Source organism: Pyrgilauda ruficollis, unplaced genomic scaffold, assembly GCF_017590135.1.
Source record: "Pyrgilauda ruficollis isolate IOZ18807 unplaced genomic scaffold, ASM1759013v1 scaffold31, whole genome shotgun sequence".
Lineage (NCBI taxonomy): Eukaryota > Metazoa > Chordata > Aves > Passeriformes > Passeridae > Pyrgilauda > Pyrgilauda ruficollis.
In genome coordinates this window covers 4,979,589-4,997,665 of record NW_024524489.1, presented here as the reverse complement: position 1 = coordinate 4,997,665, position 18,077 = coordinate 4,979,589, and the positions used below count along the sequence as shown (strand labels likewise).

General features: G+C 54.0%; 1 protein-coding gene across 1 annotated transcript; it reads left to right on the top strand.

Annotated features, from left to right (window-relative positions):
* The first annotated feature begins 12,535 nt into the window (after positions 1-12,535).
* On the top strand, positions 12,536-17,805 carry PAX1 (paired box 1). The gene is made up of 5 exons (XM_041473930.1): positions 12,536-12,592; positions 13,265-13,976; positions 15,233-15,378; positions 15,649-15,862; positions 17,685-17,805. Exons 1-5 carry the CDS (start codon positions 12,536-12,538, stop codon positions 17,774-17,776), a joined length of 1,221 nt encoding a protein of 406 aa, XP_041329864.1. The 3' UTR covers positions 17,777-17,805.
* The last annotated feature ends 272 nt before the right edge of the window (positions 17,806-18,077 follow it).

Below are 18,077 nucleotides of genomic sequence, written 5' to 3'. Positions count from 1 at the left end.
TCTCAGAATCGGGCAGGGTAGGGAGGCTCCCTCCCTGCTGTCCCTGGGATTTGGCAGAGCCTTTCCTGCCCACCCAGGGATGAGGAGAACTCCAGAGGTCCCAACCCCATCCCTGTGCCCTCCTGCTCTGCTGTGGCTGTCTCTGCACCTATCCCACCCCACCTTCCAGAGGTGAGAGGAGTGATGGGAATCTTGGAAAGCAGGGTTTGGATTCCCAGGCTGCTTTTTAAATCCCATATTTATTCCTAGGAGTAGGATTAGGATTAAAGAAGGAGCTGTGTCCACCCCTCCTCCTTTGCCAGGAGTGGAAGCACCCCCCGCTCTTCCAGCTGCCATGGAAGGGAGGGAATGCTGGAAACTTGAGTGAAATCCCCATTTTCTTCTCCCTTTCCCAAAAAAGCTGAGCCGTGGCTGCCTGGATGCTGCAGCCCAGCAGCGGGAGGAGGGAAGGAGCGAGGTTTGATGTCTCATTCAGCTCGGCCGCTGCCAGCCCGCAGTGACAGGAGCCAATAAAACCCTGTTGATCCAAAGCTTGGTCCGTGGAGCCGCTAAACCCAGGGCAGATGGCAAACAGATAACCGGGACACTCCAATTTTCCCCGCTTTATTCGGGAGGACAGAGGCGGATAAAGCAGCGCAGGGTAAATACCCAATATTGATTCGAACACATGGAATAAATCCCGCTCCTTTGGAAAGGCTTGAGCGGAATTCCCCCGCGCAGGGCCGAGCTGGGAGCTCGGGGGTGTCACGGCCCCATCAGGCTCCTTCCCGGCGCCGGGAATGCCATCGGAAGATGGAGATTGCCATCTCCCGGCGCGGGGAGATGCTGCAGCGCTGCTGGGAGCTGCCTGGCCGGGCTCCCATCCCATGGGAGCAGCTACATTCCACCCTCCGTGCTCTGGGAAGCCCCAGATCCCTCTCCCGTTTTGTTCCTCCGCGCCAAGTGCGGTGCTGGAGGATGCTGCGCAGGGAGAGGGAGGAGATCGTGCCGGGTGGGGACACAAATTCCATGGAATGGAGCTCCTGGAAGGCCTTGGAGTGGGAGCATCCCCCAGGGCACAGTGGGATGACACTGCTCCTCATAGGATGGGAATTTGGGAATTTGGGACCTGGGACAGTCACATCCCCCAGGGCATCAGAGGGATGGGGCTGCTCCTCATGGGATTTGGGAATTTGGGACCTGGGACAGTCACATCCCCCAGGGTATAGAGGGATGGGTCTGCTCCTCATGGGATGAGGATTTGAGAATTTGGGAATTTAGGATCTGGGAGAGTCATATGCCCCAGGGCACAGAGGGATGGGGCTGCTCCTCATGGGATGGGGATTTGAGAATTTGGGAATTTAGAATCTGGGAGAGTCACATGCCCCAGGGTATAGAGGGATGGGGCTGCTTCTCATGGTACGGGGATTTGGGAATTTGGGACCTAGGACAGTCACATCCCCCAGGGCACAGAGGGATGAGGCTGCTCCTCATGGGATGGGGATTTGGGATCTCGGGCAGTCCCTGAGCTGCTGGAAAAGGCTCTGGCTGTCCCTGGCTCCACAATGACAGTCCTCATGGCTGTCCCTGTCCCTCTCCCTCCTCGGGGACACGGACAGGACAGAAGGGGACGTGTGTGGGGCAGAGCTGAGCGTCCAGGTGGATCCAGGAACGCCGACCTCTGGCTTTGGACACTGCCCCAGGGATCCATCTCAGCTCAGCCAGGGTAAATATTTGATGAGTGGCACTTGTGCGTGTGCTGGCAGGGACAGGGAGCACAGACCGGGATGTCCCCAGGGCTGGGACCTGTCACTTCCCAGTGCTGTCAGCACTCCCTGGGATTTGCCACGCTGGAATCTGGGCAGGAAGGCCAGCCCGGCTGAGGCCACGCTGCCCAGGGTCCCTGGGATCCCTGCCTCGGGGTTTTGGTGGCACCAGCTGGAAAAGGGCACCCAAACGTGTCCTGAGGGTTGGAGCAGGGAATGGCTGGAGCAGGGAATGGCTGGGGCTGGCCCCTTGGGGCAGTTCTGCTGGCTGTCCCCTCCAGAGCTTTTCCTGCTGGGATGAGAGGATCCCTGGCCCCCGGCAGCTCTGGGAAGCGGCGCTAGAGGGAGCCTCCAGGCTGGCAGCACATTCCCGCCTCTTTTCTCGGTTTTTTTCCTCTCTTTTCCCCCTCCAGGAGACTTCCCAGTCAAGGATTCTGACACCTGACCTGTTCCGGAGCTGTGCATGGCAGCGCATGATGCTTCCCACTGGAGCCGTCCAAAGGTTCTTCCCAAAAACCCGCCCAGCCCTGAGCTTCTTTTCCTCTCCAAAGCTATTTTAAAAGGAAAATTTACTTTCCTCTCTTATTTAAAAAATGTAAATCTTTGCTGAAAATGCACAGCTGGGGAGTTGTGCTGCCAATCCATAAATATTTCTAATTTTTCCGGAGAAACTTTAGTGAATTTTATCTCCATTCCCAAACTTCAGATCTTCACATTTCGAGAAATAATGACTGATAGGATAAAGGTGCCTCCTTTACCTCTGCTGGTCCATTTTTTCCTTAAATCCAGTAACACTTAAAAAAAAAAACAAACAAAAAAAAAAAAAAAAACAAAAAAAAACCTCTGCTGGTCCATTTTTTCCTTAAATCCAGTAACACTTAAAAAAAAAAACAAACAAAAAAAAAAAAACAAAAAAAAAAAAAAAAAAAAAAAAAAAAAAAAAAAAAAAAAAAACAAACCTTAAGGTAAAAATCTGCATATTGATATTCAATATTTTTTTTCCAGAGACTTTTTCAGGGATGCTTTTAAAGTAATAAACAACTTTTCCTGTTCATGCTGGAGGCCAGGTTGGACGGGGTCTGGAGCAGCCTGGGTTCATGGAAGATGTCTCTGCCCATTGAACAGGATGAGCTTTAAAATCCTTTCCCACCCAAACAATTCTGGGCTTCTTTGTGGATAATTCTCCATGTGCTGCTGAATCCAAAAAGCATTTTGGGAATTTAAATGCATTTTAGGCCAGCGACACCTTTATGGAGCAGCTCCATCTCTCCTGTCCCTTCTGAGGACCTTGGGTGTCCCATAGCCAGGAATTTGCACAGCGAGATTCCCTTCCAGACAGGGAATCGAGGAGGAATTTTTCCATGGAAAGGACCGGGTTCCCACCCAGACACCTCTCCTTGTTGCGGCACTTCTGGCACAACCGGTTCCCTCGGCGCGGAGATTGGGATCAAGCCTGAAGTTCAGGCGCTATTGACAAAGATTCTGTCAACAAAAAGGTGTTGAAGGACGGGATATTTGTGGAAGAAGTCACCAAGAGGTGAAAGATATCCCCTTCAGGGGGCCTTTTCCTGCTCGGCAGGCCCCTGCTCGCTGGGGTTTTCCAGGAGAAGCCAGAGGCAGGGATGTGGTGGCTCCATCTCCTGGGCCAGCGCAGCTTTGCCAACATCCACCCGGGATGGAGCAGAACCAGAGCCCTCAGGGAGCAGATCCATGCTGGAAAACAGCCTTGGAGGCTCTACCAGATGGTGTTTGGGGTTCAAATATCCTAAATTAGGGATAGGGAATTGCAGCTCAGTGTGGAGATAGAATGGGCCAGTGGAAAGGGAGTTTCCTCGTGTTCTCTCCAGCTCCTTTTCCTTCCCCCCATTCCAAATCAGCCTGGGATATTTGCTCACTCTTCTTGGGCTCATCATCCCTCTTTTGCTGCCTCTGGAAGGGCTGTGGGGAGCACCCACAGGCAGGATCCTGGCTCAACCCTCTCCAGAAAAAATCCCTCTGGATGGAGGAATAAGCAGCTCTGGAGCCTTTTTCCATGTGCTTGTGGCTCCCTGAAGGAGCCCCCTCCTTGGGACAGGGACACAGCTTGGGGTCACCCCCAGTCCTGTGTCCCACTGGGAAGAAATGAAGATTTTTGGGGTTGAGATTGGCCAGTGGATGGTGAAGAGGGTGGGTGTGGACCAATGGAGATCCAAAGGATGGATGGATGGATGGATGGATGGATGGATGGATGGATGGATGTCCCCTGTCACTCTCACTCCCTTGGAAAAATGCAGGAGCCCCTCCAGCTCCTAAGGGAGATGGGAAGGAATCCCAGAGGATTTGGACCGCTGGGCTTTTTGAGGAAAATCAATCCTGCTCAGGTTTACTGGCGGCTTTGTTAATGCCAGGGCAAGGAATTTTCTGCAGGAGAGCAGATCCCGTGCGGGTCACTGGCTCTGGGCTTCCTGTCCCCGCTGCCCGGGGGCTGGGCAGGAGGAAGTGCCCTGGGGTGTTTTCTCTCGGGCGCTGGAGCAGGGATTGCGGGGATTGTGTCTCCTCCGAGATAAGGATCAGGCAGCCCGCTGCTGTTCTCACCTCAGCCCGCACCGGGATCAGGTAACCTGGCACCGACGCGGCTCTCAGGCTTTTTTCGGGCTCCTCCTTCCTCCAGGTGTCCATGCAAGGCCTCCTTTAACTTCCTTTTTATCCCGTTTCCCCCCAGTTTTCTGCAAAGCATTTTTTAAATTTTTTTTGGCAGAGGGGGAGGGTGGGCACTCCCCCATGGGGCAGCATCCCCTCATCCCACAGCTCCTTCCTGGGCAGGCTGAGCCACATTTCCCTTTTCCCAATCCATCCTATCCCTTATCCCAGCATCCTGCTTGGTCCCTGCAGCAGCCAGGCCTGGCCCTTGTCTTTTCTAAAGAGGGCAAAACCCTGTTAAAACCCCGAACCCTCCAGGCAGCTGGGAGGAGTCCCGGGGCTGCTGCACGATGTCTGAGCATTCCCAGGGATTCACTGGCTGCAGTCCCACCGTGCTGCACGCAGCCGGCCCCTAATTGCATTGTTTCCGCTGATCCACGAGGAAATTATTTATGGGCATGAGGAGCCTGCTCGGCTTCCAGAGCCTTTCAACTTTATAGGAGTTTTCCATGGGCTGGGTTTTTTTTTGCAGGTTCGGGTTATTTTTACCCCCAAATTAAAGGGGGTTGCTTTCCCTCCCTCCCTCCCTCCCTTGGGGGTTGAGTCTCTCCCTCTCTCCTGGTGGGATGGGATGGGATGGGATGGGGGTTATTTTTACCCCCAAATTAAAGGGGGTTGCTTTCCCTCCCTCCCTCCCTCCATTGGGGATTGAGTCTCTCCCTCTCTCCTGGTGGGGTGGGATGGGATGGGATGGGATGGGATGGGATGGGATGGGATGGGTGGCTGCAGAGAGGCCAGCTTTGGCCTCAGCTCGTTTCTCCCCGCTCTCTGCAGATCCTGTTTGTCCTTTGCTCTCCCGGCTCCGTGTGCCAGCCCGGGCACTGCAGATGGATTCCCAGCCCCCCACCAGCACATCCATCCCCAAAGCAAACAATCCCCCCTGGAAAGTGCTGGAAAGGCACATCCCAACCCTAAACATCCATTTCCTGGGAATATGAACTGCTGGAGGAGCTCCATTTCCTCTGGCTCCTCCTTAATAGGTACCTGATACCCACAGTGCTTCCACATTGGGAAATTTGCTCCAAGACGTAGAATTGCCTGGGATAAACCCCACCAACAGCAGCCTCTCCATCAGGGCAGTCTCTCCAGGCTGGTCTCTGCTCCCCTGTAGGATGCTCCTGCCCCCCAAACCCATTTCCAGGCCACGAGAATGGCTGGATACTTTTGGGAGGAGGGATCCTGGCTTCATCCTGGTCATGTCCTGCCTGGAAGTTGTTTTCCATGCTCCCACTTCTGTGGGTTCAGGCACACACAGCTTTTTTTGGGATGGGAGCAGCCTGTGTGGCAGGAATAAACCATCTGAGGTTGCTTTAAGCGCCCCTTGGAGCGGGGCCAGGAGCCCAGGCAAGGAAACGCTGGGAGCTTGTTTTAATTTAGTGGTGTTGAAGTGTTCGGCTGCAATTAAGCAGCTGAAAATTAAACAGAACCAGTCATTAGGGCTGGTGGGACAAGCCCAGCAGACCAGAGGATATAAATTATTTCCAATGGGGAATGCCAGAGCCAGGCTCGGGATGGGGATGGTTCCCCTCCCTGGCTGTTATCTCTTGGTTTCCATCAGAGGAATTTCATCCTGAGGAAACGAATCCCTGCAGGTGCTGGATCTTGGAGCAGGTAAGGAGAGGGAAAAGCAGCTCATGGCAGAGGGTTTCCTGTGCTCTCCCAGTCCCCCCATCCCAGGCAGTTCCCTTGTCTCCCTGCCTGAGCTGGGTTTTGAGCTCCCAGCATTATTCCCTGATGTTGATGCTCCCTTTCCCCGGATCCTGCTCCCCGTGGAAGTATCTGGAGCCATCAGGCTCCTGTGGCACCAGCGTTGGACCACTCCCAAGTGTGTTTTGGGGGACAGTGACCTGATCCAGGCCGTGTCCTGGGGGAATTTCTTCACTACCTGGGCTGCTTTGGAGGAACGATTTGGAGCAGGAGTTGATGCCTCGATGGAGTGAAGGTGGAGAGGGGCACGAGTGGGAATTTGGGCTGGAAACCCCTCACCTCCTGTGGGGAAATCACAGCTGAGAAGGGAAAGATGGGGCAGGATCTCCAAAAGCTGCTAGCTGGGCATATCCATGGTGTTTATCCAGACAATTCCAGGATATCAGAGCTCTCAGACAACGCAGAAGGACAATCTGGATCCCTAAAACTTCCAGCATCCTGCAGGATTCTTTTACAAGCCCAGAACCAGGTAAACCCAGAAATGCTCTTTTAAATCCCTCACCTTTCAGCAGAAGCAAGACTTAAGCCTGGCTTTAAAGTCAAACCCGTGTTTTAAGTGCATTCCTGGGACCTGTTAATGGGAGTGGGAAGCATCCCTCTTGGCTTGAGCGTGATTTTCCCGGCCTGAAATGGAGTCCAGATCTCCCAGAATAAATCCCCCCAGCTCTGGAGCTGCGGAACCACGCGGAGCCCCGGGAATGCTCGTTCCCAGAAAAGGATCCAGCTCATTCATCTGCCCGCATCATGTGTGTTAAATTCTGCTGACATCTCCCAGAATCCCAGGGAATAAATGGAAACCAGTGCCCGGAGAGCGTTCGGCTGGCGATGCCACGGGATGAGTGGCAGGAGCATTGTTTGTGTGCAGCTTTTCCAATGGGAGCTCCCATTTCCCTCTTGCCAGGACAAGATGTGAACTTTCATTCCCACTTTATCCCAATTACTGGCCTAGAATTCTGGCACGGAGCGCTTCCGGTAGCACACAATAACTCCAATATCCCGGGTGCTTTCCCTGTGGGAGCAGTGTTGGATTTAGGGGGGGAATTCCACTTCAATCCCAGTCCATGCTCCCCATCCTGGATATTCCCATTCCAAGGCTCCATTCCACCATTGCTGTTCCAGAAGAGCAGCACAATTCACCTTACCAAAAACCATTTGAGCTTTTCTCAAAAGAAATGAAACTTTCCCAGACACTTTCTCTTACCTGAGGAAAAAAATAAAACAACAATCAAACAAGTCCGAAACCCCAGATCTTTCTCAGCTCAAAATATTTCTACTCAACCCCACACACCTTAAAAAAAAAAAAAAAAAAAAAAAAAAAAAAAAACCAAAAACACTGAAAAATCCCATTTTGCTGCAAAGAAGTGTTTTTACTCCTGGAGAAATTAAAAAAAAAAAAAAAAAAAAAAAAAAAAAAAAAAAAACACTGAAAAATCCCATTTTGCTCCAAAGAGGTATTTTTACTCCTGGAGAAATTAGTGACAACAATTTATGAGGCCATAAATAATTATTTTCTGGTTTATTTGGATGGTCTCCTGCAGATTCAAGGAGGCAGAGCAGTGAGGAAAAGTTCCTTTTTATCCCCCTCACCTTTAATTTTAAAGGCCATGTGCAAGGAGGAGCTGTCAGACAGGAATGGGAAGCAGAGGGAGAGGGACATTTGGGATTAAGGAACTGGCTGGAGTGGACAAGGCAGCTCTTCACAGCTTTAAATCCCATTTTATATCCCCCATTCCCACACAGGGAGAAATAAACAGAGTTTTGCTGTGACTATTCGGGGCCTTTATGGTGGTTGTAATGTTCTATGCTGCTCACCTCGCTCTGGCCCTGCATTTTCACACTGAGACAAGTTTCTGCTGGGAAATGAGCCCTGAAAAGAGTTTACCTGCCTCCAAATGGCTCCAGACCCTGGGGAAATCCTCTGGAGCTGCACCAGGGAGCTCTGGGATGGCCAGAATGGCACCCTGGGCACAGCCCTGGCTTGGTGCCCTCGCCAGGGGATCCTGAGTGTGGCACCAGCGGGAAGAGCTGCAGAGGGGACATTGGAAAATCCAGGAGTATGGAATTCAGTGTTTATATATTCAATACCATCACATTCAGCGCTATTAAATTCATATTCAGCCCTATAAAATGTTGTTTAAAATCCGCCTCCACCATTAAAGCCAAAGGACCTTGAGGAAAACCAACGGGGTTTTCTTTTCCCCACTTTTCTGGCTGAGCAGCTCGGCAGGTTCAGAGCCATCCCTCGGGAGATCACTGGGCTATTTATCCCACTTTTCAGGCCACCCTCACATACACCCAGCCTCTTTCCTACAAGATGAGCGTGAGATTTCCTCTCAGGACGAGAAGCTTCTGCATTAAACGGTGCTGGATGCATCCGTGCCCTAAAACCTGACTTAAGCATTATCAAATCCTATCGGATCTGCTCCCAACTCTTTCCGAGGAGGAGCAGATTCCCTTCTCTCCCCAGCTCTCCTCATGCCCCGTGCCAAGCCCAGCAAGCCCCGGGTGCAGTTCCAGCCCCCCCGAGATGTTTTTTCAGCAGCACAACTCAACATCCCGCTCCTTGCCAAGCCCGCGGCCTTGCCGCTCCGTGGTGGCCGGGAGGAGGGATCCATCCCGCCAGGAAAACATCGGGAATGGCTTTAGCAGCCCCCACGTGTGGGGTTTGTTTGCAGAGCCGGGCCGGGGCTCGGCAGCTGATCCCGCCTGGATTTACACCCAGCCAAGGCTTGCTCAGCCTTAAGCGGGACATCAGTCCTAAGGAAAATATTGGGAGGGAGTTTTGTTTCTCTTTCAGAGCACTGGAGGAGCCAGGGAATATTCCCCAGGGAGAGGCAGAGAGAGCCACCTGGGCTACATGGTCTTGGGAGGCTTTTCCAGCCTCAAGGATTTCATGATTCCAGGATTCCAGGAGGGCTCCCTGTGGGAAGGAGCCGTTCGTGTCTCACGGCACCTCCCGCTCCCACCAGAGGCACCAACCCGGCGGGTTCCCAGCACGAATTTCCAGCAGAGGGGTGCCGGTTTTCCCGGGAATGGCGGGAGGGAGAGGAAGGAGCCCGGCGCTGTCCTTTCGCCACATTCCGTGCGGGATCCCGGCTCTCCCAGCCCTTTCCAGAGGCGGCGGCTGCTCCTGCCGGCCCCTCCTGGCACGCGGCTCCCAGATGTGCCGAGCAGGATTTGCAGGGACCAGCCTTCAATCCCCCCCTCCTTCCAGCCCCAGACTCGGCCGTTAACCGGGATTCTTCCCAAAATACTCGGTGTTTTTTCAATATCAAGCCCTGGGAAGGAAAGGGGGTCCCTGGCATCCAGAGCGGTGGGATGCGGCTGGAGCTGCACGTCCCCACGCTCCACTCAGGGCATGAAATGAGATTCCAAAGCCACTGAAACGATCCCCGGGCAGAAAAGAAGGAGAAAATCCAGATAAAGAGAAAAGCAGGACGGACCCGTGCGATTTATTGCGGATTTTCAACGCTCCGTGTTGCCCTCGGATCGGCAACCTTTCCCATCAGGAATTTTTTTATTTAAAGGATCCGGGATCCCGCTCTGGTTTTCACTTTGAGAATTTCTCGTCAGAGAACGCAGAGGGTTTTTTGAGGGGGAAAAAAATAAAATCAAATGGAAAAACTCCCTGGGGGTTTGGTGTGGTTTTAATCCGGGTGGGTTTGAGGAGCCTCTGGCAGGGAGGGATTTTACGGAAGAAAATCGCTTTTGACAAATATTATTGTTAATTATCGAAGCTGTGGCCTTGACAGACCTGACAGAGATGCTCAGAGGGAAGCTCTGGAGAAAGATTTTATTTTGCTGAGCTCTCAAACGTTTTCCTTCAGCGACCACGAAGATTTTTTGGGATCCTCAAACTCCCTGCATTTGGGCAAAAGGCTGGAGAACAAAATCCCGTTGGAATTTTGTGATGGGTCTGACACACAAAGCGCAGGCAGAGACACCCAGGACTTACTGGGGGTTTTCAGAGTGTCAGATCCCACAGGATTTTCCAGTTCGGTTTGATCCCGATGGAAAAGGAGCTCCATAAACTCCTGTAAGAGCCCCAGCGTTCCTGAATCAGTAATCAATTAATAAGAATAAAATAATGTAGCTTAGGATGGCGGTATTAGATAACAACACAACAATAGAATATATTATTGTTATTGTATAATGATTTAACAGCATTATTCTATTACAGTATAATATTAATTATATTATTTTGTAACAAATAGTCGGGAATAAATACTGATGAAAAACCCAGGACCCCCTACCTTTAACTATTCTAATCTCCAGCTGCTGCAGCAGAAGTACATCCTTGACATTCCTATCCAATATCCTTGATATTTCCATCCAGTATTCCTGATATATCTATTTAAAAATTAAAAAAAAAAAAAAAAAGAAAAAGAAAAAGAAAAAAAAAAAAGAAGAAATATTTCAGAGCTCCCTGCTCTTCTGGATTTTTATTCAGCAAAATTAATGACATAAAATCACGCCTGTCACCCGAGGCTCAGCCCGGCATAAAAATACCCACAAAATTCCAGAAGCTTTGGCAAAACCAGGGAAAATTAGGGGGTTTTAAATATTTTTTTCACGCCGTATCGTGTTGAATCGGGGAAAGAGGGGCTGGAGAAGGGAAAGAGGAGCCGGAGCAGATGGAAACCATCGCGACCAGGGCAGGGCAGGGAATGGCCAGGGGGGAGCAGATTTGAGGGCCCGGTGCTGCTCCTGGAGCTCCGCAGGGAGCTGGACAGGGAGCAAATTAATTGGGATTTTCTTGCCACATCTCACCTGAGCAGCCGCCCCTTTCTTTTTCCTTCTTTTCCTCTCTTTCTTTTCCCATTTCTTTCAATAATTTCCTATTTTCCCTTATTTTTCCTCAGTTATTTTCCTTTATCCTAATTTTAAAAACTATTTTCATTTTGCTTTTATTTTCCCTTCCTTTTTTCATTTCCCTCGCTTAACTTTCCTCCATCATCTACCTCTCTTCCCTTCTTATTTTTTTTTTCCTTCTTCGTTTTCTTTTCATGGTGATTTCCCTCCATCTTCTGCTTCGTTTCCTTTCTATTATTCCTTTCCCTCTTTTTTTTTGACCTTTTCCCGTTTGCCCCAGCTCCCTTTTTTTTTTTTTTTTTTGACCTTTTCCCGTTTGCCTCAGCTCCCTTTCCATCTCCGCTATATCCAGGCGCACATTCCAGCGGGGACTGGATCCCGGTGATGTCCCCGGGAACCCAGCAGGGTTCCGGGGACGCGGGTGGCGTGCGGGGAGCAGGTGGGGGAATCTTTTCCTGCCGGGATCTTTTCCTTGGAAATCCTCATCCCCAGGGAGCGAGGGATGCTCCAGCCACGCAGCTCCTCCGCTCGCTGGCCGCGGGGTGAAAAAGCTCCTCCGCCTGCGGCGGGGGACCCCCAGACCTCCCAAAAAACCCATCCTCGAGGATCCGCAGGGCCGTCAGAGCCGCACCTGCCTTGCCCGGCCGCTTTTCGATCGCCGCTCCCCGCGGCGGGCACGGCGAGCCCATCGCGGCGGGGCAGCCACCGGGCGGGCACCGGCGGCGGGAGGCTCCCGGTTAATCGATCCTCTCCTTTTCCCGGGGCTTCTTCCAGCGCTGAGGCCCCGCTTGGATCCGGTGCCACAGCTGGATGTGGTGCTCCTGGTGTACCCTACCCGCGCTGGGGGACAGGGGGGTGACGGGCGCTGCCCCAGCCCGAGCCCCCCGCTTTACACCCCCCAAGGGGAGACTTTTCCACGCTCTGCTTCCCCCCGAGCCCCCCACCTTCCAGTCTTTCGCGGGAAACACTCACGGTCCTCCCAACCGAGCTCTCCGTGAGGGGGGATAAAAATCCCCGGGAATCCCGCGGCCGCTCGCCCCCGCCGCGTTTGACGGATTCGCTCCCGGGCGGGGTTTTTTGGGGCCGAAACAGGCGGATTTCTCCCCCGGCAGCTGGGCAGCAGGGGAGCCCCCCCGGGGCAGGGCTCCGTGTCCCCCGAAAGCGCTCCCGTGCCGTGCCGTGCCGTCCCCACCCGCGGCTGCCGTCGGGGCCGGAGGCGGGGCAGGTGCGTGTCCCTGTCGCGCGTGGGAACCCCGCGGGGACGGACCGGGGCACCCGCGGCTCGGGGGCCATGAGACCCCCGCGGTGTCCCCTCCGTGTCCTCCCGCGGCTCGGGGGCGCTCGGGGGGGCTCCCCGGCGGCGGCGGGGCCCCGAGGGGGCGGGCAGAGGGGGCGGCTCCCCCGGCCCCGCCGGCCGCGGCCATTTAGGAGCGGGCGGGAGCCAATGGGCGGCGGCGCCGCCGCCGTGACGGCCGCGATTGACGCGATTCCCACGTCAAATTGATCCCGAGGAGCGGCGGGGGCTCCCCGCGAGCGGGGCTCGCTCCCGGCGACGCCAGGACCCCCCGGCCCGGCCGCCCCCCGGGCTCTCTATGCCGCGGCTGCGGAGCGGCCGCCCGGCGCTGCCCCCTCCCCGCGCCGGGCCATGGGTGAGTGCGGCCGGCCCCGGACGGGCTCCGGGACGGGCTCCTGGCGGAGCAGGGCACCGGGAAAGGGGCAGGAGGCGGCTGGGGATCCCGGGGTGCCGGGAGGGCTCGGGCTGCTCCGTCCTGCCCGCGCCTCCCTTCGCTTTCGCTCCGCTCCCTCCTTGCGAGTTCTTCTCCCGTTCTCGTACTTTTGCATTCTCTCCTTTTGTCCCGCTCTCCTTTTTCTGTGTCCTTTTTTTCTCCCCTCGTCGTTTCTTACTTTTCTTTTCCTCTCATTCTTTCCCTGTCTTTCCTCCCCCTTCCTTATTTACTGTCACTTTTATCTCACTTTTCTTTTTTTTTTTTTTTTTTTTTGGCTGTATTTCTCCTTTCTCTCTTTCGCCTTACCTTGGGCTCTTTTTCTCTCTCTTTCCCTCTTCTCCTCTCATTCTCTTTTTGTTTTTCCTTTTTCCTTTTTTCCCCCCTTTCCTTTTCCTTCTTTCCCCCCTTCCTTTCCCCCCTTTCTTTTTCCTTTTTTCCCCCCTTCTTTTTTCCTCCAATTTTTTCTTCCTTTTTCCCCCCTTCCCTTTTCTTCCATTCCTTTTCCTTTCTTCCCTTTTTTGCTTCTTTCCCCCTCCCTTCCTCGCTTCCCCTTTCCCTTTCTCCCCTCTTTTCCCTCTCCCCTTCCCGCTGCAGCGCCATCCCCATCCCACCCCCGCTCTCTGCGCGGGCAGCCCGCGGGCACCGCGACCTCTCCCGTGCCATCCCGATCCGCGCCATGCCGTGCCATCCCGCCCCGCAGAGCACACCTACGGCGAGGTGAACCAGCTGGGCGGCGTCTTCGTGAACGGGCGCCCGCTGCCCAACGCCATCCGCCTGCGGATCGTGGAGCTGGCGCAGCTCGGCATCCGGCCCTGCGACATCAGCCGCCAGCTCCGCGTGTCGCACGGCTGCGTCAGCAAGATCCTGGCCCGCTACCACGAGACGGGCTCCATCCTGCCCGGGGCCATCGGCGGCAGCAAGCCGCGGGTCACCACGCCGGCCGTGGTCAAGCACATCCGCGACTACAAGCAGGGCGACCCCGGCATCTTCGCCTGGGAGATCCGCGACCGCCTGCTGGCCGACGGCGTGTGCGACAAGTACAACGTGCCCTCGGTCAGCTCCATCAGCCGCATCCTCCGCAACAAGATCGGCCCGCTGGCCCCCGCCGGGCCGCCCCCGGCCGCGCTGCCCTGCGCCCACATCTACCAGTACCCGTACCCGGGCCCCGCCGCTCCGCCGCCCGCCAAGGCCGGCCCGCACCCCGGGGGACACCTCGGGGCCCCCCCGGTGGCGCTGCCCCGCTCGTGGCCCTCGGCGCACTCGGTCACCAACATCCTGGGCATCCGCACCTTCGTGGAGCAGGCGGGTGGGTACCGGCAATTCGGCTCCCCCCCACCCCCCTCGTCCTTTCATAGTTTTGTTTTTTTAGCCTATTTTTTGTCGGTTTAGTTTTTTTTTTAATATTATTATTATTATTTTGTCTCTTTGTGTTGGCGGTTTTTTGTTCGGTTGGGTGTTTTTTTCGTTTGTTTGTTTGTTTTGTTGGTTTCGGGTTTTTTTGTTTGTTTCGGGGGTTTTGTTTGTTTCGTGCCTTTTGGCTCGCTCGGGGATTTTATTTTTTTTTTTTGCTTCTTTCGGCTTTTTATTTGGTTCGTGCCTCTTTGTTCATTTCGTGCCTTTTTGCGTCTTTCCTTCTTTTTTATTAGTTTCAGCTTCTTAGTTTATTTCGAGTTTTTGTTGTTGTTTCTTTCGTTTTTTGCTGTTTGTTCCAATTTTTTTTTTGTTGTTGTTTCGTACATTTTCCTTTCCCCCCCCCGCCCCCCATTTTCCCCCCTTTTTTCTCCCAAGGGCCTCCCCCCGCTCCACCAGCCCGTCGGGGCGGCGGGGCCAGATGCGGCCTCGGCTCAGCCACATCTTGAACTTTTTATGAAAAATGTGGAAAATATTTTCCTAGGGATGATAGATTGCCGACCGCAAATTCGGAGCCCTGAATTTCGCTCCGCAAAGGGGGATTAAAAAAAAAAAATATATATATATATATATATATATATGTGAAAAGGAGGGGAAAAGAGGGAAAAATAAGAGGAGAGGAAAAATCAGGGAGGAAAAGGAAGAGAAGGCAACTCGGATCCGGCCTCCTGGATTCTTCCGAAGAATCTGGGAATTCTGGGGCTCCGGGAGCACCGGCAGCGCCAAGGCCGAGCCCCGGCGGCTCCAAGGGGGGACACGCGGGCCGTGGCAGGGGGTTGCGGGTCCTTTTATCCTTCCAAAAGCCCGAGTAAATCAACCGCATGCGTTTCCCCCCGCGCAATCATTTATCCTTAAAATTCCGATGTCACTTCTCCAAATCCCCTTCGTCAGGAGAGAAATTGGAGCCCCTAAATTATCGGGGATTGGAAATTGGGAGAGGGAGGGGGGAGACGGCAAGCGGGTTTTGGGGGGGACACCACAGCCTCTCCCCGCCGTGTGATCCCAAATTTCGGGATGCTGGAGAGAACGCGGATTCTTGTGCCCCCAGTCCATGGGTTTAGGCGTTTGGAAAAGCGGCAATTCCCTCTGTTTCACCCCCAAAGCTGCTCGGGCCTGGCCCGGGGGGCTCGGAGCTGACGTTTTGTTCCTCAGGGGCTCTGGCTGGCACCGAGGGGGCCGCGTACCCCCCAAAAATGGAGGAGTGGCCCAGCGTGAACAGAAGCGGCTTTCCCGGGCCGGGCCAGGCGGTCAACGGGCTGGACAAGGCTGCCATGGACGGCGACATCAAATACCCGCAGGTGAGGGCTGGGGGGACACGAGGGGACAGGGGAGGACAAGGCTGCCGTGGACGGCGACATCAAACAGCCGCAGGAGAGGGCTGGGGACAGGAGGGGACAGGGAAGCGTGGCACGAGTGGGGCTGGAATGGGGCAGGGGAGGACAAGGCGGGGAGAGCAGGGAGGGGCCAGGGAGGTGGGAAGAGAGGACAGGGAGCCCCGTCCGCCCCCGAGCGGGATCCCCCTCGGATTCTGAGCCCCTGTTCCCTTCTGTCCCCGTCCCTGTCCCCAGCCCGGCGCGGGGCTCTCCTCCATGGGCACCTTCCTGCCGGCCTGCGCTTACCCCCCCTCCAGCCAGCCCGGCGTCTACGGCGGCTCCCCCGGCGCCTACATCGCCCCCGGCCCCCCCTGGCAGCCGCAGGGGACCCCCCTGGGCCACCACGGCCACGGCGTGACGGTCGCGGGCGGCGAGCTGGCCATGGCCTTCAAGCAGCCCGGCAGTGAAGGTGAGCGGGGACAGCGCGGGGACAGCGCGGGGACAGGGCCGGCAGGGAGCCGCAGCCGCAGGAGGGGTTTGAGTGATCCATGCCATTCCCGGGGTTCCGGGGATCCCCGCCACATTCCGGCTCTGCGTTGGAATTTCCCTGCTGGCTCGCTGGGAAGCGCCAGGGAATGGGGAGGATTCCCGGGCTGCTCATCCCCCCGGGAATGTGACAGAGCAGGAGCCTCTCCCCCTATTCCCCCATTCCCCCGATTCCAAGAACCGGGAGCCTTTCTGCAAAAGCAGAAGCCTTGACAGGGAATCATTAATTCCTAGTAATTACCTGTTAATTATGAACTGACAGCAATGATTGAACGATTTGTTTAGAGTTATCAGTTATCATAATTAACTGTTATTTTATTTAATTGGTTCCCGGCGTTATTAATGAATTATTTCCTTCCGAACGCTCCGCCGGGAATCCCACGGGAGCAATTTGAGGCTGTCCGAGTGGGCGTTGCTTTTATCTCCCGTTAATTATTTCGCCTCATTAACAGAGCTCGATTCTCTAGTTTTAAAAATCCCGATTTTTCCACCCTGGCTATAACATCCCCTTCGACATTTTTGTAATTTTCTCCGCATTTTTTTACTTTCTATTATTTTAATGAATTTACAATTAATTCCCTGTTTATTCGTCCGTTTTTGTGTTGTTTTCTCTGGGGTTTAAATTTTTTTTTTGGTTGTTGGCTGTTTGGGTTTTTTTTTCTTTTGTTTTATTGAGTTTTTTATTTGTTTGTTTTTAAATAATTTTACCGTTTCTAACGTGCTGCGAGTTATAACCTCAGCTGTGCCGGGGAGGAGCGATTGAGGGAGAAAATAAATAATTCAAACCGATTATTTAAAGATTAAAAAAAAAAAAAGGAGAGAAAGGAAAGAGAGAGAAGGAAAGAAAAGGAATTAAAAAAATTAGAAAGAAGGAAAGGGAAAAAAAAGTATATAAAACGACCACAGCCACCTTTGCATATTTAACATAATTTCGAGGTATTTAAAATTATTTGGAGCTTGAATTTTCTGATTTCCCAATTTTTAAGCTGTTTTGTCCCCAGACTTTCTCTAAACCTTTGTAGGTTTTTGATTTATTGGTGGGGTTTCTTTGCGTGTGGTTTTTAAATTGATTTTTGTTTTTCTCTTTAAAGTTTATTTTTAAAATTTCCCATTTTTCCCTTTGGATCGGTTTTCTGGTTTTGCCACTTGTCTGGGACGAGGAACATGTTGGATTATCCGACAAACGAGCTGGAGGAGGAAGGGTCGGGTGGGCTGGGGGTACCTGTAGCGAGTGGGAAAAATGGGAAAAGGCTGGAAAGAAGGAAGGAAAATCCAGCCGGGCAATTTCAGCCCTTTCCGAGTTTCTTGGATTTCCCCCGAAACCTCCCCCTGCTCATCCCCGTGCCTCCAGCATCCCCGGGATAAATATCCCGGTGCCTGAAGGTAGAATTCCCGAGGGCTGAGCTGCGGTGGGACGGAGCTCAGCAGGAATTTCATCACCTCTGGAATGGTGGCACGGTCCTGTCCCCTTCCCTTCCCCGGCACAGTTCCCTCCCAGGACACCCCAAATTTTAGGAATTTTTAGGGATGTGTTCTGTGCGTGGCTGGGACTGGTCGGGGCCACCTCGCCAGGTCACCCCACGTCCCTGGCAGTGCCACCAGCCTTGTCCCTGTCACTGGGGGTCACATTCGCTGCTGGGGGGACCCCGAGCGGCTCTGGAGGCGGATTTTGGGGTGTCCCCCGGTGCTCGGAGTCCCTCCATCCCCTGCCTCGTCTGTCCTTTTCCCTCTCCCCCTTCCTGCAGGGGTGGACAGAAAACCCCCCAGCCCGGTGGGGAAAGCTCCGGAGCCCCTGAGCGCCATCCACGGAATCTCCATCCCGACCTCCTCGTCCTAGAGCCGCCGAGCAGCTGCCCAGGGACTCTTGGAATGTTGGAATCAGCTCCTGCAGCCCGGGGCTGAAGCCCGGAGCGGGGACAAGGGGACAGCCTGGGCGGTGACAGGTGACTTTCTGCCTCGGCAAATCCCCGGCAGGACATTCCCGGAGGGACACTTAGCCTCCATCGGATCGGAAAGGGATGACAGAAGAGACTCAGTTTTCTTTATTTTATTTTATTTTATTGTATTTTCTCCTCCTTGCTTTCAATTTTTCCTTCTCCTTCCCCATACTCCCGAGGACTGTTGGATGCCGTGATTCC